Genomic DNA, 26,689 nt, shown 5'->3' with positions numbered 1-26,689 from the left:
CGGAATAGCCCGAATTTCTTCGGAAATGTTGTCTTCCAAAGCTGGAATAGTTGCTGGCTTATTTCTGTAGACTTTAGACTTGACGTAGCCCCACAAAAAATAGTCTAAAGGCGTCAAATCGCATGATCTTGGTGGCCAACTTACCGGTCCATTTCTTGAGATGAATTGTTCTCCGAAGTTTTCCCTCAAAATGGCCATAGAATCGCGAGCTGTGTGGCATGTAGCGCCATCTTGTTGAAACCACATGTCAACCAAGTTCAGTTCTTCCATTTTTGCCAACAAAAAGTTTGTTAGCATCGAACGATAGCGATCGCCATTCACCGTAACGTTGCGTCCAACAGCATCTTTGAAAAAATACGGTCCAATGATTCCACCAGCGTACAAACCACACCAAACAGTGCATTTTTCGGGATGCATGGGCAGTTCTTGAACGGCTTCTGGTTGCTCTTCACTCCAAATGCGGCAATTTTGCTTATTTACGTAGCCATTCAACCAGAAATGAGCCTCATCGCTGAACAAAATTTGTCGATAAAAAAGCGGATTTTCTGCCACTGATTTTGGTAATAAAATTCAATGATTTGCAAGCGTTGCTCGTTAGTAAGTCTATTCATGATGAAATGTCAAAGCATACTGAGCATCTTTCTCTTTGACACCATGTCTGAAATCCCACGTGATCTGTCAAATACTAATGCATGAAAAATCCTAACCTCAAAAGAATCACCCTTTATATATATATATATATATATATATATATATATATATATATATATATATATATATATATATATATATATATATATATATATATATATATATATATATATATATATATATATATATATATATATATATATATATATATATATATATATATATATATATATATATATATATATATATATATATATATATATATATATATATATATATATATATATATATATATATATATATATATATATATATATATATATATATATATATATAATTATGAATACGAGTCTACCAAAAATGCCAGATTTTTTACTGTTTGGTAGAATTCTTGATGTTTTGGAAGATTTTGCATCAACTAAAGGGTGATCCGGCCAAAATTTGGTCAAGGGAAAACGCATGTAAATCGGTGAAATCGTTTATTTAAAAAAACAAATTAAATTTCGTTTTCAAGTTCAATTAATATAAAATTCAGGAAAAAATTCAGTTAGGCTTTCGCTTTTCCAAATCCGAATTGCCGGGCCTCACGCTTGACACCTGCCATCAGATTTTGTACAGCCACCTTGTCCACCTTCTTCGTCGCAGAAAGCCAGTTTGCCTTGAACTGCTGCTCGTCCTTAGCAGTTTTTTTGGTCTTCTTTAGGTTCCGCTTGACAATAGCCCAGTATTTCTCAATTGGGCGGAGCTCTGGCGTGTTGGGAGGGTTCTTGTCCTTGGGAACCACCTGCACGTTGTTGGCGGCGTTCCACTCTATGGCCTTTTTACCGTAATGGCAAGATGCCAAATCCGGCCAAAACAGTACGGAACAACCGTGTTTCTTCAGGAAAGGCAGCAGACGTTTATTCAAACACTCTTTCACGTAAATTTCTTGGTTGACAGTCCCGGAAGCTATGAAAATGCTGCTTTTCAAGCCACAGGTACAGATGGCTTGCCAAACCAGATATTTCTTTGCGAACTTTGACAGTTTTATGTGCTTGAAGATATCTGCTACCTTTCCCCTTCCTTTCGCCGTATAAAACTCCTGTCCCGGAAGCTGCTTGTAGTCGGCTTTGACGTAGGTTTCGTCGTCCATTACCACGCAGTCAAACTTCGTCAGCATCGTCGTGTACAGCCTCCGGGATCGCGCTTTGGCCGTCGTATTTTGTTTATCATCGCGATTTGGAGTCACTACCTTCTTGTAAGTCGATAGTCCGGCTCGTTTTTTGGCTCGATGCACGGTTGTAGATGATACACCCAGCTTATTTGCGGTATCTCGGAGAGAGAGGTTAGGGTTTCGCTTGAAACTACCGGCAACTCTCTTTGTGGTCTCAGCGGCTTCCGGTTTTCGAATTCCCCCGATCCAGACTTCCTGGCTGTCGACAAACGTTCCCCAAACACTTTAATTACATTTGTAACGGTTGTTTTGGCAACTTTTAGCGATTTTGCCAGCTTTGCGTGCGAGTAGCTCGGATTTTCGCGAAACTCTGCTCTTCTTGCTTGGACGGCATTTTGACAACTGAAGAGTGAATTCCAAAATCAAAATAGGAGCAACATTCTACACATACACACCTTCAAAATGAGGGGTGTTCAGTAGATAGGGTCGCGAAAAAAAGTTCATGCAGTCACCCCCCAGTTTTGTAGCATAGTTGAAGACAATTTCAGAACACTAAAAGTTTTTTTTTTCCGTGCACCCTACGACCCCCCGAAATGCAATTTACTGTACTGTGACGTCATTTGAAGTCCGATCGAAAAGAAACGCATATCGTTGTTCATGGTTGATCAGGGGCTATATTTCGTGCATTGGTCATTTTTGACTCCGACGTCAAATTTGAATTTTAATTTTTTTATTTCGCTTCGTATACCCCTATGATGCCCATTTCTTATAACCATTATAAAGATCTTATCAAAATATGAAACTTTTGCTTTGGAAGTATTTAATTATATTCATAAACAAAAAAGTTACAGAGATTTTAAAAAGTCAATGGGTCACCCTACACCATCAAATAGCTTTTGCTGTGTTGTCATGATATCCGATCGAAACCACATGCACATCGTTATTCACATCTACGAAATTAATTTGAAAGGTATTTAATATACACAAACTGTTTATCTGTAAATTTCTAACCGTATCATTGTATACATACTCGTTGTGTGCACTACGGCATTTTCTGCGTTATGCAAAGTTCTTGTGTTTTTGCTTGAACAACTTGAGAGCCTACTGTCTTAAAATCTAACAATCAATCTAACAATAAAAGTAAGTGGTAACGGAATTGTGGAAAATTACGAAGATCGTTATGCTGCTTACACATTGGTTAAATTTCTGCCTTTCAACATCTGACTACGCCGTATTTTTTTTTTTGCGTTTTCTTGTCATTTTCACAATGGTGAGCAATGTTGTCACATGAGTAAATACTTTAAACAAGAAAATATTAGATTAGATTTGAATTTGATTTGAGTACATTTCATGTTTATTAATTGTACAATTTTATTATGCGGCTAACAACTTTTTAGAATTAATTTATAACAAATCCTGTCTAGAATCAAGTTTACTATGTTGTTGGCGACTTTTAATTTTGGATATTATATAACCCAATCGTTTATCGTCTGTAACATGACTAGTAGATTCATTTTTAACACTTGCGGTGCCTGCTTTCTTTAAATATAAAAGGAATTCAATAACTTGATGATTTGTTGGTAATTTAGTTTTGTCGATAACCCGAGCTTCGAATTTCATTTTGTTTTCACTTTTTTCAAATACTATCAACAGCCTTCTCTCACAAAAATATGGACAGACTTAAGAAATCATGTAGCGAAAGTGTTTGTTAGATTTTTTGTTAGAAGAATTTGAGAGCCTACTGTTCTCAAATTGTTCTAGCAAAAACACATGCACTTTGCATAACGCAGAAAATGCCGTAGTGCACACAACGAGTATGTATACAATGATACGGTTAGAAATTTACAGATAAACAGTTTGTGTGTATTAAATACCTTTCAAATTAATTTCGTAGATGTGAATAACGATGTGCATGTGGTTTCGATCGGATATCATGACAACACAGCAAAAGCTATTTGATGGTGTAGGGTGACCTATTGACTTTTTAAAATCTCTGTAACTTTTTTGTTTATGAATATAATTAAATACTTCCAAAGCAAAAGTTTCATATTTTGATAAGATCTTTATAATGGTTATAAGAAATGGGCATCATAGGGGTATACGAAGCGAAATAAAAAAATTAAAAATCAAATTTGACGTCGGAGTCAAAAATGACCAATGCACGAAATATAGCCCCTGATCAACCATGAACAACGATATGCGTTTCTTTTCGATCGGACTTCAAATGACGTCACAGTACAGTAAATTGTATTTCGGGGGGTCGTAGGGTGCACGGAAAAAAAAGTTTTCGTGTTCTGAAATTGTCTTCAAATATGCTACAAAACTGGGGGGTGACTGCATCAACTTTTTTTTTTGCCTTAGGCCGTGACCCTACCTAGTGTTCAGGTCTTTTAAATGAAAAATTGAAAGAAATACGTCAAGTTTATATTGACCAAATTTTGACCGTATCACCCTTTATGAAATGCTTTATTTTGACAAAAGTTTCTACAGAAATAAAATTCTGACAAAATTGTCTATAGAAATAAAATTTTGACAAAATTTTCTATAAAAATAAATTTTTGACAAAATTTTGTATAGAAATTATATGCTGGCAAAATTTCTTAAAGATCTAAAATGTTGACAAAATTTTCTATAGAAATAAAATTTTGACAAAATTTTCTATAGAAATAAAATTTTGACAAAATTTTATATTTCTGTATAAAATTTTGACAAAATTTTCTATAGAAATATAAAATTTTGACAAAATTTTCTATGGCAATATAATTTTGGTAGATTATTTTTGGCTCGAGTGGCAATCGTAATTTTTCTCTGATTGGTTTATATGGGGGCTATATATAATATACATCAATACGGACCAATTCTGACATGGTTGTTAGAGACCATATACTAACACCATGTACCAAATTTCAACCGAATCGGATGAAATTTGCTTCTCTTAGAGGCTCTGCAGGCCAAATCAGGAGATCGGTTTATATGGGGGCTATATATAATTATGGACCGATGTGGACCAATTTTTGCATGGTTGTTAGAGACCATATATCAACATTATGTACAAAATTTCAGCCGGATCGGATGAAATTTGCTTCTCTTTGAGGCCCCGCAAACCAAATCTGGGGATCGGTTTATATGGGGGGTTATATATAATTAAAGACCGATGTGGACCAATTTTTGCATGGTTGTTAGAGACCATATACCAACACCAGGTACTAAATTTCAGCCTGATTGGATGAAATATGCTTTTGTTAGAGGCTCCGCAAACCAAATCTGGGGGTCGTTTTATATGTAAAAGGGATGCGATTTGCAACACCATCCGACCTACATTAATAACAACTACTTGTGCTAAGTTTCATGTCGATAGCTTGTTTCGTTCGGATAGACGGATGGACGGACATGCTTAGATCGACTCAGAATTTCCTCACGACCCAGAATATATATACTTTATGGGGTCTGAGAGCTATATTTAGATGTGTTATAAACGGAATGACAAATTTAATATACCCCCCATCCTATGGCGGAGGGTATAAAAATGTCTTTGGCGCTAAAGGCAGTTCAACTTTGTTCACAATGAGATCATTTTAACTTAAAGAAGGCTTCACTTTTTTCTGGGTGTACTTTGCACGCCAAATTTGACATGCAGACAGACCCACATACGGACAAAAAACAGCGAAACGGACATCGCTAAATCGACTCAGAAATTAATTCAAAGACGATCGGTATACTAAACGATGGCTTCTTCTTCACGCTACATACAAATGCATAAACTTATTATATCCTGTACCACAGTAGTGGTGAAGGTTATAATAGACAATTAATTCAAAAATTTCAATAATGACACTTCACATTTATAGATGTTGAAAATATTAAGAAAATTATTAATCAATTATTTGTTGCTTATTAAATTGGAATTTAAATACTTTTCATAGTATAGGACGTGAATTCTTTCTACTATTCGAATAGGCACTGTAATGAGTTTAGACGTTCGTTAATTTGCATGTTCGCTAAATTGGGTATTCATTACATTAGGAGGATGCATGAATTCCTTGCTTAGCCAATTGCCATCAGCAAATTACAGAAAACCATGAGGTTTTTATACACTCTACCGTGGGTGTATACTAACTTTGCCATTTCGTTTGACCTCTGGTTACAGTTACATTTTTTTTTTAATTTCTTTGACAGGTTCAAACATTCATCACCCAAAATTTTTTTGTTAAACAATTTTTATTTTTAATTATACAATTATTTTTCGAGCTTTATGGACAAATATAGATTAAGGAACATGGTTAATAGAGCCATTGAAAAGAAAACGCCAGATACAAATCTATACACGCCTGGACTGTACATGTTTCGGTTCGGGCGAATGAACTTTTCCACAGCCTTTAGTATAGATCTGGCTGGGAGAGATAACTCAATTTTGGGCCCTTTATGCTAACTCCTTATGGAGAAAACATTTGGGAAATTTCCTCTTACAAATTGAATCATCTTTTCTCCCACTGTACATCATCTTTTCATATAACTTACAAGTCCCTTAATCTTATTTTTATTTCGTTTTGTTACATAGTAATGCAACAACACGAAATTTATTTTTTGAAAGCTAATTTGTTAGAAATTTTTATTTTTGCAACAACAAAAAAATAATAAAACAAGGTTTCATTTGTTTATATTAAGAACTGTTGTTTTCTGACTTCATGTTTTAAATAAGATACATTTGTAAGTTTCGTAATAAATATTTAATATAATACATGCCACAATGCCGAACATCCTTTTGTAATCTTGCGAAAAGTTTTGGATGATATATGTAAAAGTACATTATTTCCATTTCCAAAAGTTGTATTTGGTGCATCGAATGTTAGAAGCCCGATGTATCAGGCTCATATAGACTATTCAGTCCATTGTGATACCACATTGGTGAATATCTCTCTTAAACTGAGTGCTGCCCGATTCCATGTTAAGCACAATGTCAAGGGGCCTCCTTTTTATAGCCGAGTCCGAACGGCATTCCACATTGCAGTGAAACCACTTAGTGAAGCTGTGAAACCCTCAGAAATGTCACCAGCATTACCGAGGTGGGATAATCTACCGCTGAACAATTTTTTCGTGTTCGGTCGAAGCAGGAATCGAACCCACGATCTTGTGTATGCAAGGCGGGAATGCCAACCATTGCACCACGGTGGCTCCCTAGACTGTTGATGATAATAAGATGTATGTGGTCCAATATACAGTGTCTTTTCTTACAACTATATGTTACGAGGTTTGATTTTCCGTCTGGACCATAGGTAAAAATATAAATATTTATAAAATCGGATATTTTTATACCCAACACCATAAAATGGTGACGGTTTGTCATTGTCATTCCGTTTGTAACACATCGAAATATCGATTTCCGACTATATAAAGTATATATATTCTTGATCAGGGAGAAATTCTAAGACGATATAAGCATGTCCGTCTGTCCGTCTGTCTGTTGTAATCACGCTACAAACTTCAGTAATGGCGCTATCGTCCCGAAATTTGGCACAGATTAGTTTTTTGTTTGCAGGCAGGTCAAGTTCGAAGATGGGCTATATCGGTCCAAGTTTTGATATAGTCCCCATATAAACCGACCTCCCGATTTGGGGTCTTGGGCCTATAAAGTATATATATTCTTGATCAGGGAGAAATTCTAAGACGATATAAGCATGTCCGTCTGTCTGTCTGTTGTAATCACGCCACAAACTTCAGTAATGGCGCTATCGTCCCGAAATTTGGCACAGATTAGTTTTTTGTTTGCAGGCAGGTCAAGTTCGAAGATGGGCTATATCTGTCCAAGTTTTGATATAGTCCCCATATAAACCGACCTCCCGATTTGGGGTCTTGGGCCTATAAATACCGCAGTTTTTATCAGATTTGTCTGAAATTGGAAATCTAGAGGTATTTTGGGACCATAAAGAGGTGCGTCGAAAATGATCCGTATCGGTCCATGTTTTAGTATAGCCCCCATATAGACCGATCTCCCGATTTTGCTTCTTAGGCGTCTGGAAACAGTATTTTCTATCCGATTTGCCTGAAATTGAAAATCTAAAGGTATTTTAGGACCATAAGGAGGTGTGTCGAAAATCGTTCGTATCGGTCCATGTTTTCATATAGCCCCCATATAGACCGATCTCAAGATTTTGCTTCTTGGGCGTCTAGAAACTATATTTACCATCCGATGTGCCTGAAAGTGGAAATCTATAGGTATTGTGGGACTATAAAGAGGTGTGTCGAAAATGGTCCATATCGGTCCATGTTTTGGTATAGCCCCCATATAGACCGATCTCCCGATTTTGCTTCTTACGCGTCTAGAAAGAGTATTTTCTATCCGATTTGTATGAAATTGAAAATCTAAAGGTATTTTGGGACCATAAAGAGGTGTGTCGAAAACGGTCCGCATCGGTCCATGTTTTGATATAGCCCCCATATAGACCGATCTCAAGATTTTGCTTCTTGGGCGTCTATAAACTATATTTACCATCCGATTTGCCTGAAATTGGAAATCTATAGGTATTGTGGGACTATAAAGAGGTGTGTCGAAAATGGTCCATATCGGTCCATGTTTTGGTATAGCCCCCATATAGACCGATCTCCCGATTTTGCTTATTACGCGTCTAGAAACAGTATTTTCTATCCGATTTGTATGAAATTGAAAATCTAAAGGTATTTTGGGACCGTAAAGAGGTGTGTCGAAAATAGTCTGCATCGGTCCATGTTTTGATATAGCTCCCATTTAAACCAACCTCCCGATTTGTAGTCTTGGGCCTATAAAAACCGTAGTTTTTATCCAATTTGCCTGAAATTGGAAATATAGAGGTATTTGAGGACCATAAAAAGGTGTTCCGAAAATGGTGCTCATCGGTCCATGTTTTGGTATAGCCCCCATATAGACCGATATCTCGATTTTGCTTTTAGGGCTTCTAGAAACTATATTTACCATCCGATTTGCCTGAAATTGGAAATCTAGAGGTGTTTGAGGACCATAAAAAGGTGTGCCGAAAATGGTGCTCATCGGTCCATGTTTTGATATAGCCCCCATAGAGACTGATTTCCCGATTTTGCTTCTTGGGCTACTAGAAACTATATTTTCTATCCGATTTACCTGAAATTGAAAATCTAGAGTTCTTTTGGGACCATAAAAAGGTGTGCCAAAAATGGTGCCCATCGGTCCATTTTTTGGTACAGCCCCCATATAGACCTATCTCCCATTTTGCTTCTTGGGCTTCTAGAAACTATAATTAACATCCACTTTGCCTGAAATTCTTGAGCTACAATAAACTGTATTTATTACATGATTTGCCTGAAATTCGAAATCTAGAGGTATTTTTAGACCACAAATAAGAGTGCCGAAATTGAGGTATATCAGTCCATTTTTTTGTATAACCCCCTATAGACTGATCTCTCGATTTTTACTTCTTGGGCGTCTAGAGACTATATTTTCTGGCCGATTTGTTTGAAATTGAAAATCTGGAGGTATTTTAAGATCACAAATATGTGAGTAGCAAATGGTGCCTATCGGTCCATGTTTTGGTATAGCCCCCATATACACCGATCTCCCGGCTTTATTTCTTGAGCTTCTAGAATCCGTAGTTTTTATCCGATTTGCTGGAAATTAGTAATCTATAATAAAATTTTAGACAAACGAAATTTCTTTTTCTTATAAAGTGTTTTCGTTTATTCAACGATTGTCTCTAAAATTTGTGTCAAAAGAAAACTTTGCTTGTCTAAAATTGCGTTTCTCAAAAAAGAAAACACTTCTTTCAGGGTATAGCAGGCGCACTGATCATGAAAATTGCTTCAAACTGAAAGTAAAAGTTCCAGATTTTACTCATCGTATTTAAATAAATGCGAAAAAATCTGCAGATTTAAGATTTTAAATCAAGGCGTAATTTCAACATATACACGATATGTTTATATTTTCTCTAAAACTCAAACAAAATTAGTTCTCATAAATCCAGAATCTTATCTGGTCTTCATAGGTAGAATCTTTAAAGTTTGTTTTCGGGACCTGGCTCGTTTGGGAGAAGATTTGTCATCAAAACTCCTACAATTCTATATATTATCAAGTAACCCACTACGACGAAGAGTTTTCATAGTAAACTATTATACTTGATTCATGGTGGTGGGTATTTAAAATTCGGTCCGGCCGAATTTACTGCTGTATATACTTGTTTTTACATTGTTTGTATATTCAAAAAAAAAAGTGCTGAGAACTAACTAAACTACGTGGAAGTGTGAAAGAAAAGAGGCAACATGAAATTAGGCAGAAAGTTAAAACGAATTGAATTAGTCTTTATCATATTTAAGTATCCTGGAAAAGAGTCAGACATTGACATCACAAAACGTTATACTTTTGTTCCAAACGAAATTCCGTAGTAGAACTTTGAACACCACAATGAAGAAGTCTAAAATTGCGTTTCTCAAAAAAGAAAACACTTCTTTCAGGGTATAGCAGGCGCACTGATCATGAAAATTGCTTCAAACTGAAAGTAAAAGTTCCAGATTTTACTCATCGTATTTAAATAAATGCGAAAAAATCTGCAGATTTAAGATTTTAAATCAAGGCGTAATTTCAACATATACACGATATGTTTATATTTTCTCTAAAACTCAAACAAAATTAGTTCTCATAAATCCAGAATCTTATCTGGTCTTCATAGGTAGAATCTTTAAAGTTTGTTTTCGGGACCTGGCTCGTTTGGGAGATGATTTGTCATCAAAACTCCTACAATTCTATATATTATCAAGTAACCCACTACGACGAAGAGTTTTCATAGTAAACTATTATACTTGATTCATGGTGGTGGGTATTTAAAATTCGGTCCGGCCGAATTTACTGCTGTATATACTTGTTTTTACATTGTTTGTATATTCAAAAAAAAAAGTGCTGAGAACTAACTAAACTACGTGGAAGTGTGAAAGAAAAGAGGCAACATGAAATTAGGCAGAAAGTTAAAACGAATTGAATTAGTCTTTATCATATTTAAGTATCCTGGAAAAGAGTCAGACATTGACATCACAAAACGTTATACTTTTGTTCCAAACGAAATTCCGTAGTAGAACTTTGAACACCACAATGAAGAAGTGTACTTAAGATTCGTCCTAGACAAACTTTTTACCTTACATACCTGTTCTATTCGTAAATTATATTCAAATCTTCTGTAATTCAAGGTATTATTGATATACGACATTGCTTACAATTTGCTAACCAATCGAATATCGAATGAACACTTCTACCGTTTAATACACGTGATGAATGCGGAAAGCTAACCTTGACCACTCTTATTGATTCCACCATCGCATTTGTGAATTGTTACGTTAAGAGTCTTTTCTCCCCTAAAACTGTTCCGTAATATGTTGTTCACAAAATGTATATCTATCCATTGACATGAAATGTTGATTGAAAATCGCTTAGGTGTCGTATACAATGTGGATAACTCTGTAAGCCGGGGAAAAATACAGGTTAAAAGAACTAACAAAAATGTATTGTCTAATTAACACATTTACCTCACATTAGGAATATTACGAAAGTTTACCAATAAAAAAAAATCACACTGCGAGATGGTAAACGTATGGCGAACGCACGTTAATAGTTATGTGATTGATGACGATAATGTGATTAATGCCAAAGAAAATAAAATAGTAATTGAAACATTTTTCCCGATTCCTTTGATGTACATACTGAGGTTTGACATGTGACTCCAAAAAGTTGTGATTCATGGAAATTCCGGGACTTAAACATGAATAGGTGATCTTATTGGAACACAGTTTAATGCGATTGATTAAAACTAGAAGTGCCTATATGTAATAGGTACTTTTAGTTAATGTGGTATCACAATGGACTGAATAGTCTATGTGAGCCTAATTAATAACCTAACCTAACCTAACCTAATGAGATTGAGTAGTTGTCTCAAACTAATTTTCTTTTGTGAACTAAAAAAAAAATAAAAATTGTCATGAGGCCAAAGATTTTACGTTTTTATACCCTGCGCCACACTGTGGAACAGGGTATTATAAGTTAGTGCATATGTTTGTAACACCCAGAAGCAGACGAGATAGACACATGGTGTCTTTGGCAATAATGCTCAGGGTGGGTCCCTGAGTCGATATAACCATGTCCGTCTGTCCGTCCGTCCGTCCGTCCGTCTGTCTGTGAACACATTTTTGTGATCAAAGTCTAGGTCGCAATTTAAGTCCAATCGCCTTCAAATTTGGCACATCTTCCTTATTTGGGTCAGAATAATACCCTATTGATTTTGGAAGAAATCGGTTCAGATTTAGATATAGCTCCCATATATATCTTTCGCCCGATATGCACTAATATGGACCCAGCAGCCAGAGTTTTATACCGATTTGGTTGAAATTTTGTACAAACATAACACTTTGTCTTATAGTCAAGTGTGCAAAATTTGATTGAAATCGGTTGAGACTTAGATATAGCTCCCATACATATCTTTCGCCCGATATGGACTAATATGGTCCTAAAAGCCAGAGTTTTGACCCAATTTGGTTGAAATTTTGCATAGTGAGTAGATTTAGAATTGTAGCTATGCGTGCCAAATTTGGTTGAAATCGATTCAGATTTAGATATAGCTCCCATATATATCTTTCGCCAGATATGCACTTATATGGACCCAGAAGCCAGAGTTTTATCCCGATTAGCTTGAAATTTTGCACAAGGAGTACAATTGGTAGTATAGTCATGTGTGCCAAATTTGATTAAAATCGGTTCAGATTTAGATATATCTTCCATATATATTTTTCGCCCGATATGGACTTATATGGCCCCAGAAGCCAGAATTTTGGGCCAATATGTTTGAAATTTTGCACTAGGAGTACAATTAGTAATATAGTCATGTGTGCCAAATTTGATTGAAATCGGTTCAGATTTAGATATAGCTCCCATATATATGTTTTTCTGATTTCGACAAAATTGGTCAAAATACCAACATTTTCCTTGTTAAATCGCCACTGCTTAGTCGAAAAGTTGTAAACACGACTCTAATTTTCCTAAACTTCTAATACATATATATCGAGCGATAAATCATAAATAAACTTTTGCGAAGTTTCCTTAAAATTGCTTCAGATTTAAATGTTTCCCATATTTATACCCTGCGCCACACTGTGGAACAGGGTATTATAAGTTAGTGCATATGTTTGTAACACCCAGAAGGAGACGAGATAAACACATGATGTCTTTGGCAATAATGCTCAGGGTGGGACCCTGAGTCGATATAACCATGTCCGTCTGTCCGTCCGTCCGTCCGTCCGTCCGTCTGTCTGTGAACACATTTTTGTGATCAAAGTCTAGGTCGCAATTTAAGTCCAATCGCCTTCAAATTTGACACATGTTCCTAATTTGGGTCAGAATAGAACCCTATTGATTTTGGAAGAAATCGGTTCAGATTTAGATATAGCTCCCATATATATCTTTCGCCCGATATGCACTAATATGGACCCAGCAGCCACAGTTTTATACCGATTTGCTTGAAATTTTGTACAAACATAACACTTAGTCGTATAGTCAAGTGTGCAAAATTTGATTGAAATCGGTTCAAATTTAGATATAGCTCCCATATATATCTTTCGCCCGATACGGACTTATATGGCCCCAGAAGCCAGCGTTTTGGCCAAATTTGGTTGAAATTTTGCACTGGCAGTACAATTAGTAGTATAGTCAAGTGTGCAAAATTTGATTGAAATCGGTTCAGATTTAGATATAGCTCCCATATATATCTTTCGCCCGATATGCACTAATATGGACCCAGCAGCCACTGTTTTATACCGATTTGCTTGAAATTTTGTACGAACATAACACTTAGTCGTATAGTCAAGTGTGCAAAATTTGATTGAAATCGGTTCAGATTTAGATATAGCTCCCATATATATCTTTCGTCCGATATGGACTTATATGGCCTCAGAAGCCAGATTTGTGGCCGAATTTGGTTGAAATTTTGCACTAGGAGTACAATTAGTAGTATAGTCAAGTGTGCAAAATTTGATTGAAATCTGTTCAGATTTAGATATAGCTCCCATATATATCTTTCGCCCGATATGGACTAATATGGTCCTAAAAGCCAGAGTTTTTTTTCCCAATTTGGTTGAAATTTTGCACTAGGAGTACAATTAGCAATATAGTCATGTGTGCCAAATTTGGTTGACATCGGTTCAGATTTAGATATAGCTCCCATATATATGTTTTTCTGATTTCGACAAAAATGGTCAAAATACCAACATTTTCCATGTAACCTCGCCACTGCTTAGTCGAAAAATTGTAAAAATTACTCTAATTTTCCTAAACTTCTAATACATATATATCGAGCGATAAATCATAAATAAACTTTTGCGAAGTTTCCCTAAAATTGCTTCAGATTTAAATGTTTCCCATATTTATACCCTTCACCACTACTGTGGTACAGGGTATAATAAGTTTGTGCATTTGTATGTAACGCCAAGAAGGAAAAGTCTGAGACCCATCGTTTAGTATACCGATCGTCTTAGAATTAAATTCTGAGTCGATTTAGCGATGTCCGTCTGTCTGTCCGTCTGTCTGTTGATGTATTTTTGTGTGCAAAGTACAGCTCGCAGTTTTAGTCCGATTGTCCTAAAATTTGGTATAGGGTCGTGTTTCGGCTCAAAGACAATCCCTATTGATTTTGGAAAAAATCGGTTCAGATTTAGATATAGCTGCCATATATATTTTTCACCGATCTGGTCATAATTGGCGTGTATATCAACCGATCTTCCTCAAATTCCGTACATCCGAATATTTTATGAGTCTCGAAAAACTTGCAAAATATCAGCCAAATCGGTTCAGATTTAGATATAGCTCCCATATATAGCTTTCGCCCGATTTACACTCATTTGCCCACAGAGGCCAATTTTTTGCTCCGATTTAGTTGAAATTTTGCACAGGGAGTAGAATTAGCATTGTAGCTATGCGTGTCAAATTTGGTTGAAATCGGTTCAGATTTAGATATAGCTCCCATATATAGCTTTCGCCCGATTTACACTCAAATGACCACAGAGGCCAATTTTTTGCTCCGATTTAGTTGAAATTGTGCACAGGGAGTATAACTAGCACATTAGCAATGCGTGCCAAATTTGGTTGAAATCGGTTCAGATTTAGATATAGCTCCCATATATATGTTTTTCTGATTTCGACAAAAATGGTCAAAATACCAACATTTTCCTTATTAAATCCCCACTGCTTAGTCGAAAAGCTGTAAAAATGACTCTAATTTTCTTAAACTTCTAATGCATATATATCGAGCGATAAATCATAAATAAACTTTCGCGAAGTTTTCTTAAAATTGCTCCAGATTTAAATGTTTCCCATATTTATACCCTTCACCACTACTGTGGTACAGGGTATAATAAGTTTGTGCATTTGTATGTAACGCCAAGAAGGAAAAGTCTGAGACCCATCGTTTATTATACCGATCGTCTTAGAATTAAATTATGAGTCGATTTAGCGATGTCCGTCTGTCTGTCCGTCTGTCTGTTGATGTATTTTTGTGTGCAAAGTACAGCTCGCAGTTTTAGTCCGATTGTCCTAAAATTTGGTATAGGGTCGTGTTTCGGCTCAAAGACGATCCCTATTGATTTTGGAAAAAATCGGTTCAGATTTAGATATAGCTGCCATATATATTTTTCACCGATCTGGTCATAATTGGCGTGTATATCAACCGATCTTCCTCAAATTCCGTACATCCGAATATTTTATGAGTCTCGAAAAACCTGCAAAATATCAGCCAAATCGGTTCAGATTTAGATATAGCTCCCATATATAGCTTTCGCCCGATTTACACTCATTTGCCCACAGAGGCCAATTTTTTGCTTCGATTTAGTTGAAATTTTGCACAGGGAGTAGAATTAGCATTGTAGATATGCGTGTCAAATTTGGTTGAAATCGGTTCAGATTTAGATATAGCTCCCATATATAGCTTTCGCCCGATTTACACTCAAATGACCACAGAGGCCAATTTTTTGCTCCGATTTCGTTGAAATTTTGCACAGGGAGTAGAATTAGCATTGTAGCTATGCGTGCCAAATTTGGTTGAAATCGGTTCAGATTTAGATATATCTCCCATATATAGCTTTCGCCCGATTTACACTCATATGACCGTAGAGGCCAATTTTTAACTCCGATTTAGTTGAAATTTTACACAGGGAGTAGAATTAACATTGTAGCTATGCGTGCCAAATTTGGTTGAAATCGGTTCAGATTTAGATATAGCTCCCATATAAATACGAACATTTTCCTTGTAAAATCGCCACTGTTTAGTCGAAAAGTTGTAAAAATGACTCTAATTTTCCTAAACTTCTAATACATATATATCATAAATAAACTTTTTTTTTTTAAATTGCTCCAGATTTAAATGTTTCCCATATTTATACCCTTCACCACTACTGTGGTACAGGGTATAATTTTTTACTAACATTGTGTTCCACCCTAGTGCATTAGCCAACTTAAATTTTGAGTCTATAGATTTTGTAGAAGTCTATCAAATTCTGTCCAGATCGAGTGATATTTAAATGTATGTATTTGGGACAAACCTTTATATATAGCCCCAACACATTTGACGGCTGTGATATGGTATCGAAAATTTAGATCTACAAAGTGGTGCAGGGTATAATATAGTCGGCCCCGCCCGACTTTAGACTTTCCTTACTTGTTTTTTACTAAAATTGTGTTCCACCCTAGTGCATTAGCCAACTTAAATTTTGAGTCTATAGATCTTGTAAAAGTCTATCAAATTCTGTCCACATCGAGTGATATTTAAATGTATGTATTTGGGACAAACCTTTATATATAGCACCCAACACATTTGACGGCTGTGATATGGTATCGAAAATTTAGATCTACAAAGTGGTGCAGGGTATAATATAGTCGGCCCCGCCCGACTTTAGACTTTCTTTACTTGTTTTTTACTAAAATTGTGTTCCACCCTAGTCATTAGCCAACTTAAATTTTGAATCTATAGATTTTGTAAAAGTCTATCAAATTCTGTCCAAATCCAGTGATATTTAAATGTATGTATTTGGGACAAACCTTTATATAGAGCACCCAACACATTTGACGGCTGTGATATGGTATCGAAAATTTAGATCTACAAAGTGGTGCAGGGTATAATATAGTCGGCCCCTCCCGACTTTAGACTTTCCTTACTTGTTAACCTTTAAATTCACAAGCTCACCGATTCATCCGAAAACATATATATGCGGTTTCTAATGCCATTTGCATGTCATCACATTTCCACCTACGTGATTAACAGCATGTGTAATATTTCATTTTTCCCCATTTATCTCCTTTGTTTCTCCACGCGTAGTACCGATCATCAGACTTAAATAAATTAAATTTGGACTAATCAGAAAACATAACTGTGCCCCCAAATGCATAGTATGTTATAATAATAATTATTATAAATCAATATATAGTTACTTCGTGCATTTTAAATAAACAAGGGGCGAAAACGAAATATTACACATACTGTGAACCACGTACACTGAAAAAAAAAAGCATGCCCGGTTCCAAAGATTTTGTCTTTACTTTAAAAATTTTGGTATTGATTCCGAGCCAAAGAAGCGGAGAATACAAGTAAGGATACTTTTAAGACACAATTCACTTTTAAATTTGGGTTTTGTGTATTTGCTTCTAAGAAGCAAATTTTAATTTTTCATTTTTTCAGCTTTTTTTCTTCATATGTTATCAAAGCCCTTTAAAAACGAGTTAACGACAACTTTATTTTCTAAATTCAGACTCGACTTCCAGTAGAAATTACGCTATGTTTCAAGTAAAACACGTCTTTAAAATAAAGTGTTGAAGAACATGACCTATATTTGAACGATTTTTTGCTTTGTAATCAAGATGCAAAAAGACAACAAATTTCAAGACAATTTCATTAATTTTAAAGAAGTTTTCTGAATTATTAAAGTCAAGTTGACCTTAGTCCAAAATTTTTTTCTTTCATGTTATGATACCCTTTTTTAAGTCAAGTCACTTAATTATAAGGGCAATACGACTTCATTGAAAAGTTTATCGACTTTTGGACAAGGAAAAAAACTTTATATTAGAGAAATGCGTCTTCTATGCTAAGCAAAATTTGCATTCGTATTCTAAAGACATGAAATCTTTGACCTCACGACAATATTTTTTTCAGTGTAGGTAAAAATGTGACGGCTTGCAAATGACGTTGGATACCTCATATTTAAGGATGGGAGGAAATATACACAAAATGTGTCTGGAAGATGGATTTGGGTTTGTCCAAGATAATGACCCCAAACATTCGTCCCACACTAAAAAAAGCATGCGCGGTTCCAAAGACTTTGTCTTTATTTTAACAATAAGGATACTTTTTAGACACAATTCTCTTTTAAATGGCTTTTGTGTACTTGCTTCTAGGAAGCATATTTTGATTTTTCGTTTTTTCAGATTTTTTCTTCATATGCTATTAAAGGCCTTTAAAAACGAGTTAACGACAACCTTATTTTCCAAATTCAGGCTCGACTTCCAGTAGAAATTATGCTATGTTTCAAGTAAAAAACATCTTTAAAATAAAATTTTGAAAAACATGTACTATTATTAAACGATTTTTTGCTTTATAGGCAAGATGCAAAAAGACAACTAATTTAAAGATAATTTCATTAATTTCAAAGAATTTTTCTGAATTATGAAAGTCAAGTTGACCTTACCCCAAAAAATTTTCTTTCATATTATGATACCCATTTTTAAGTAAAATCACTTAATTATAAGGACAATACGACTTCATTGAAAAGTTTATCGACTTTTGGACAAGGAAAAAAACTTTATATTAGATAAATGCGTCTTCTATGCTAAAATTTGCACTCGTATTTTAAGGACAAGAAATCTTTGGCCTCACGGCAATATTTTTTCAGTGCATATTCTTAACGAATACTTGCTATACAACATCAAACAAGTATTACCTAACCCTCCGGAGAGAGAGACTTGAATCCAATTGAACACTTATAGGCACATATGAAAACAAATCTGAAGAACTTTAACATTTCTAGCAAAGAAACTCTCAGAAAAATTTTTATGGATATATGGATCTAAATTCCCGAAACCCAAATTGACGAAAACCAAAGCCCATTCAATGCCAAAGAGACTCCAGGCTGAAAAAAATTGTAATATTTAGTATTTAAACCAGGGATCCGGACCGGTCCATTTATTCCGCTCCGCTCCTGTTTCGGAGAAAAAAAATCGATCCGCTCCCGATCCTTCTTAGAGAAAATTATAGTACACACATTGGTTTATACTGAGAATTCATTGTTATACCCTCCACCATAGGATGAGGGGTATATTAACTTTGTCATTCCGTTTGTAACACATCAAAATATTGCTCGCATAAAGTATATATTCTGGGTCGTGGTGAAATTCTGAGTCGATCTAAGCATGTCCGTCCGTCTGTATTTTGAAATGACGCTAACGTCCGAACGAAACAGGCTATCGACTTGAAGCTTGGCACAAGTAGTTGTTATTGATGTAGGTCGGCCGATATGGCCCATTTGCAATACCATTGCAAGCCGGATTTGGCTTGCGGAGCCTTTAAGAGAAGCATATTTCATCCGATCTGGTTGAAATTTGGTACATGGTGTTGGTATATGGTCTCTAACAACCAAAAAAGCAAAAATTGGTCCACATCGGTCCATAATTATATATGGCCCCCATATAAATCGATCCCCTGATTTGACCTCCGGAGCCTCTTGAAGGAGCAAAATTCATCCGATCCGGTCGAAATTTGGTACATTTCGCTAGTGTATGGCCGATAACAACGATGCCAAAATTGGTCCGTATCGATCTATAGTATAAAGGGTGGTTAAATTGTAAGGGCCGATGTTGAATGTGAACCACACCTAAACACCAAGTTTTTTTTCCGAATTCTGATTGACATTTCTCTATTTCATACTTACTCAATTTGAACCATGGACGTCGTGAATGGGCAGAATGGTTCCAAGAAATGGCAACAGTGGATGATCAATTTTCGAAGAAAATCATCTTCAGTGATGAGGCACATTTTCACCTCAGTGGATTCGTCTATAAACAGAATTGCCGCATTTGGGCGAATGAGAATCCAAGAGTGATTGGCGAAAAACCAATGCATCCACAAAGAGTGACTGTTTGGTGCGGTTTATGGGCTGGCGGCATCATCGGGCCGTATTTTTTCCAAAATGAGGCCGGTCAGGCAGTTACTGTGAATGGCGTTCGCTATCGTGAGATGATAACGAACTTTTTATGGCCCGAATTGGAAGATATGGATGTGGACGATATGTGGTTTCAGCAGGACGGTGCCACTTGCCACACAGCTAACGAAACAATGACTCTTTTGCGCAACAAATTCAATGGCCGTGTTATCTCACGTAATAGCGATGTCAATTGGCCGCCAAGATCCTGTGATTTGACACCGCTGGACTTTTTTCTTTGGGGTTATTTGAAAGAAAAGGTGCACGTCGAGAAGCCAGCAACAATTCAAGAGCTAAAGGCTGAGATAATTCGGCACATTAACGGCATAGAACCTCCATTATGCATCAGGGTCATCGAAAATTTGGACCATCGGATGAAGGTGTGCCACCGAGGTCTGATATTTTGTTCCATACATAATTGAGTAATACCAATATATCATAATAAAATAAAATTACAATAATTTCCTAAATAGTTTGTGTTTTATTCAAAATCAACATCGGTCCTTGAAATTTTAACCACCCTTTATATAGCCCCCAAATAAACCGATCCCCAATCACAGAAAAATCACGATTGCCACACGGGCCAAAAATAATCTACCAAAATGTTATTGCCATACAAAATTTTGTCAAAATTTTATTTCTATAGAAAATTTTGTCAAAATTTTATTTCTATAGAAAATTTATGAAGCATTTCATAGTTAGAGAGGAATATTTTGCAAAATTTTCCAAAACATCAAGAATTCTACCAACCTACCAAACAGTAAAGAATCTGCAATTTTTGGTAGACTTGTGTTCATACCCCATATTTCAATTCTGCCTCTATAATTACAGCACAAATGTTCATATCGGTTCGTAATTATTTCTTCCTTATATAACTATATGGGTATATTTGATCCAATTTTTTCCCAAATTCAATAGCGTTCGTCATTGTGTCAAAAAAAAAAAAAACACCTTGTACCAAATTTCATCACAGCCGGTTAATAATTCCGACCTGCTTCCGGCGAACATCAAATACATTGACAGATGAACGAACGAACACCAAGGGCTAGATGAACTCAGGAGATGATTATGAGACGAGCGGTATATTTTTTATGGGGTCTAAAATCAATATTTCTGGTAGGCCCAGAAAAAATATTTTTTGTCTTCAATTACAAAATTATTTAATCCAATTAATTTTTAGTCGAAATGTCTTCAATCACAGAAATTATAGTATAAATTAGAAAATTAATTGATCCAATTGCAAATTAATTGATATTATTAATTTTTATACCCTCCACCATAGGATGGGGGGTATATTAACTTTGTCATTCCGTTTGTAACACATCGAAATATTGCTCTAAGACCCCATAAAGTATATATATTCTGGGTCGTGGTGAAATTCTGAGTCGAGTCTGTTGAAATCACGCTAACTTCCGAACGAAACAAGCTATCGACATGAAACTTGGCACAAGTAGTTGCTATTGATGTAGGTCGGATGGTATTGCAAATGGGCCATATCGGTCCACTTTTGCATATAGCCCCCATATAAACGGACCCCCAAATTTGGCTTCCGAGGTTTCTAAGAGAAGCAAATTTCATCCAACCCGGCTGAAATTTGGTACATGGTGTTAGTATATGGTCTCTAACAACCACGCAAAAATTGGTCCACATCGGTCTATAATTATATATAGCCCCCATATAAACCGATCCCTCGATTTGGCTTGCGAGGCCTCTAAGAGAAGCAAATTTCATCCGATCCGGCTGAAATTTGGTACATGGTGTTAGTATGTGGTCTCTAACAACCGTGCAAAAATTGGTCCACATCGGTGCATAATTATATATAGCTCCATATAAACCGATCGCCAGATTTGACCTCCGGAGCCTCTTGGAAGAGCAAAGTTCATCCGATTCGGTTGAAATTTTGTACGTGATGTTAGTATATGGTATCCACTAACTATGCAGGAATTGGTTCATATCAGTCCATAATTATATATAGCCCCCATATAAACCGATCCCCAGATTTGACCTCCGGTGCCTTTTGGAGAAGCAAAATTCAGTTGATTCAGTTGAAATTTGGTACGTGGTGTTAATATATGGCCTCAAACACCCATGCAAAAATTGGGCGAAATCGGTCAATAATTATATAGGCCCCATATAAACCGATCCCCAGATTTGACCTCCGGAGTCCCTTGGAAGAGCAAAATTCATCCGATTCGGTTGAAATTTGGTACGTGATGTTAGTATATGGTATCCACTAACTATGCAGGAATTGGTTCATATCAGTCCATAATTATATATAGCCCCCATATAAACCGATCCCCAGATTTGACTCCGGTGCCTTTTGGAGAAGCACAATTCATCCGATCTGGTTGAAATTTGGTACGTGGTGGTAGTATATGATATTTAACAAACATGCCATAAGTGGTCCGTATCACTCCATAATCCTATATAGCCCCCATATAAACCGATCCCGAGATTTGGTTTTGGATCCTCTTGGAGAAGCAAATTTCATCCGAGTCAGTTGAAATTTGATATATTGTGCTAGTATATGGCCGTTAACAACCATACCTTACTAGGTCCATATCGGTCTGTAGTTATATATAGCCCTTAGATAAATAGATTCCCAATCACACAAAAATAGGTCCATATCAAGTTCATAATTGTATATAGCCCCATATAAGCGACCCCCATATTTCAATGCTGGCTCTCTACTTACCGTGAGAAAGTCCATATCGATTCGTAAATATTTGTAGACGTACCTATTCATACCTTTTTTGTCTAATATATGCCACGTATGGACTAACTCACAATTTAGAAAACGATGTTGAGAAGTTTTAAGATGCCACAACCCAAGTAATTCGATTATGGATGACAGTCTTTCGTAGAAGTTTCTACGCAATCCATGGTGGAGGGTACATAAGATTCGGCCTGGCCGAACTTACGGCCGTTTATACTTGTTGTGATTGATTTTTGTTTCAATTAAAAAAATTGTTGAATCAATTAAATATTTTAAAACTCAATTAAGACTTCAATTGAAAAATTTTCGTGAATTTTTTCTGTGTAGGCAATTTTATTATACCCTAACCACTATGTGGTTAGGTTAAATTAGAAAATTAATGGATCCAATTACAAATTAATTGATAAATACTATTAATTTTTGTGATTGCTTTTTTTCAATTAAACAAATTGTTGAATCAATTAAATTTGTAATTGAATATTTTTTAAAACTCAATTAAGACTTTAATTGGAAACATTTTCGTGAATTTTTTTTCTGTGTAGGCACTTTTATGTGGTTTAGGAATTAAAAAAAATGGAATTAAAAAACTTCAAGTCGCTTAGAAAAGAAGGCATGCTAAAAACCGCATATCTGATATCCATCGTGATTAGCTACCTATTCTTGTTTCGTATTCTATCATTATGCAAACTTACCTTTTTGGTGTTAAATCCCAGAAATGAAAGCTTTCGCTTATTGTCACTGGACGAACCCTGGCCGCTGAAACTCATCTTGACGGCCTTATTTTATTCTACAAAGGTGTTGGTTTTTCCGTCTGATGGACTGGACTAGTTGTTTGGCTTTTATGCGAATTATGGTCCTAATAAATAGAAAAGATTGCAATATTTTTCCTTGAGCAATGTCGACATTAAGACGATCCTTGGCGTTCTGCTGCAACTGTGAATTGAAAAAAAGAGAAATAAAAGTTAATAAATAAGATGCTGCAAAATATCTGTACAATAGCAGCGGTAAGAGCAGGAAGCTACAATACTTGTGTGGTGAAAATTGAAATAACCAATAAGAACAATAATAAATGTTGTCGTTTGGTGAATCGATAAAACAATAAATTTAACAGAAGTAATTGAGCCTCGCCTTTTAATTAAAGTCACGCATTACTTCAGACACGCAACCATGTAAGCACCCATCATCTGCATCGCCATCACGTTTGAGATCGTCAAGTATCAGGGATGGAAAAATCTCAATTTAAAATGTTTATGTAGCAAAGGGCACTTAACATATACCCTCAAAAAATTGTTTTTATCACATATACTCCCAAACATATTCTGCTTCAAGCGTATGTATTTTCAAAATTTGTGCAAACAAACAAATTGTTTATACTGTGCAAACATATTTTATGTTTCACCCTAAGCATATCTTTTTTAACACTGTTTAGATTTAAGCAATTAAAAAGTTTGATGTTGATCAATGCAATCTCATTTATCAACATAAAAATACGCCGAAAGAACTTTGTTCATAAAAAGAACGAAAACTTTCGTTAAAAGTACGAAATGTGTCATAGTTTTGATAAAATTTTCTATAGAAACACAAATTTTCACAAAATTTTCTATAGAAATAAAATTTTCATAAAAATTTCTATAGAAATAAAATGTTGACAAAATTTTGTATAGTAATAAAATTTTGACAAAATTTTTTACAGAAATAAAATTTTGATACAATTTTCTATAGAAATAAAATTTTGACAAAATTTTCTATAGAAATAAAATCTTGACAAAATTTTGTATAGTGATAAAATTTTGACAAAATCTTCTATAGAAATAAAATTTTAACAAAATTTTGATAAAATTTTCTATAGAAATAAAATCTTGACAAAATGTTGTATAGTAATAAAATTTTGACAAAATTTTCTATAGTAATACAATTTTGACAAAATTTTCTATAGTAATACAATTTTGGTAGATTATTTTTGGGGATCGGCTATATGGTTAGGTTAGGTTAGGTTAAAGTGGCAGCCCGATTAAGATTCAGGTTCACTTAGACTATTCAGTCCATTGTGATACCACATTAACTAAAAGTACCTATTACATATGGGCACTTCTAGTTCTAGCTGAACCTTTTTGATTATTTTTCTTTGTCAAGAAGGTTCAGCGGTTAAAACTAGAAGTGCTATATACCCAGCAAATAAAGCGTCGCCAAAAAAGTAGTGAAATTGTTCTTTTTGAATCCGGAAGTGGCGATGAATTTAACATGGGCTTGTCATAGCATGGATGTCCACCATTTCAACAGCCGTTGCACTGAATTTGCATCACTTCTTAATTCAGTGTTTTGTATGTGAATTAAGAAATTTTGTGATATTTTGACAAATAAAAAATTTTAAATTTTTTTATGATTTTTAATGCATAATAACGCTTGTCTGAAACGTTTGACATCAAATAATTTCAAATTTTCGCAATTTTTCTAGAAAGAAATTTACCATTTTTTTGGCAAAATTTAAATAATTTGTACCATTTTATTAATTCTTAATCTGTTTTTAGGCTATTTTAAACAAAAAATATTTCAATTTTCCGTTAAAAATATGAAGACAGCGAGTCTTAAAAAAAATAACTTAAATGAACTTCCTGTGGAGTTAAAATAAAGAATATCTTTGGGAGGACATTTTTGGAAGTGCTTTTAAAGTTGTGCCTTTAGAAGAACTTCCAATTTTTTTTGCTGGGTAACTATAGACCGATATGGACCAATTTTGTAATGATTATAAGCGGCCGTATACTAACGCAACCAAATTTCAACCGGATCGGATGAATGTTGTTCCTCCAAGAGCTCCGGAGGTCAAATCTGGGGATCGGTTTAAATGGGGGTTATATATAATTAAGACCGGTACGAAGCAATTTTTGCATGGTTGTTAGAGACCATATACTAACACCACGTACCAAAATTTCAACCGGATCGGATGAATTTTGCTCTTCCAAGGGGCTCCGGAGGTCAAATCTGGGAATCGGTTTATATGGGGGCTACATATAATTAAAGGGTGATACGGTCAAAATTTGGTCAAGGGAAAACGCGTGTAAATCGGAGAAATCGTTTATTTAAAAAATCAAATTAAATTTCTTTTTATACCCTGCTCCACACTGTGGAACAGGGTATTATAAGTTAGTGCATATGTTTGCAACACCCAGAAGGAGACGAGATAGACACATGGTGTCTTTGGCAAAAATGCTCAGGGTGGGCTCCTTAGTCGATATAGCCATGTCCGTCTGTCCGTGAACACATTTCTGTAATCAAAGTCTAGGTCGCAGTTTTAGTCCAATCGACTTCAAATTTGGCATAAGTATGTGTTTTGGCTCAGAATAGATCCCTATTGATTTTGGAAGAAATCGGTTCAGATTAAGATATAGCTCCCATATATATATATATATATATATATATATATATATATATATATATATATATATATATATATATATATATATATATATATATATATATATATATATATATATATATATATATATATATATATATATATATATATATATATATATATATATATATATATATATATATATATATATATATATATATATATATATATATATATATATATATATATATATATATATATATATATATATATATATATATATATATATATATATATATATATATATATATATATATATATATATATACATATATATATATATATATATATATATATATTTCGCCCGATATGGACTTAGATGGACCCAGAAGCCAGAGTTTCACCCTAATTTGCTTAAAATTTTGCACAAGAAGAACAATTAGTACTATAGTCAAGTGTGCCAAATTTTATTGAAATCGGTTCAGATTTAGATATAGCTCCCATATATATCTTTCGCCCGATGTGGACTAATACGGTCCCAGAAGCCAGAGTTTTACCCCAATTTGGTTGAAATTTTGCACAGAGAATAGAATTAGCATTGTTG

At 35.0% G+C, this 26,689-nt stretch overlaps 1 protein-coding gene across 6 annotated transcripts in view; it reads right to left on the bottom strand.

The window, feature by feature from the left end:
* Ae2 (anion exchange protein Ae2) overlaps positions 1 to 26,689 on the bottom strand; it is a 257,209-nt gene that overhangs the window by 89,286 nt on the left and 141,234 nt on the right. For all 6 annotated transcript variants that reach the window (XM_075307454.1, XM_075307457.1, XM_075307460.1 and 3 more), the window contains one exon: positions 23,426 to 23,666. In XM_075307454.1, the coding sequence (XP_075163569.1) occupies positions 23,426 to 23,500 (75 nt within the window). In that variant the 5' untranslated portion in view covers positions 23,501 to 23,666. The remainder of the gene's footprint in view (positions 1 to 23,425; positions 23,667 to 26,689) is intronic.

This window comes from Haematobia irritans, chromosome 4 (assembly GCF_050003625.1).
Source record: "Haematobia irritans isolate KBUSLIRL chromosome 4, ASM5000362v1, whole genome shotgun sequence".
Taxonomy (NCBI): domain Eukaryota; kingdom Metazoa; phylum Arthropoda; class Insecta; order Diptera; family Muscidae; genus Haematobia; species Haematobia irritans.
The sequence above is the reverse complement of the archived record's forward strand: the minus strand, read 5'-3'. Positions and strand labels throughout refer to the sequence as shown.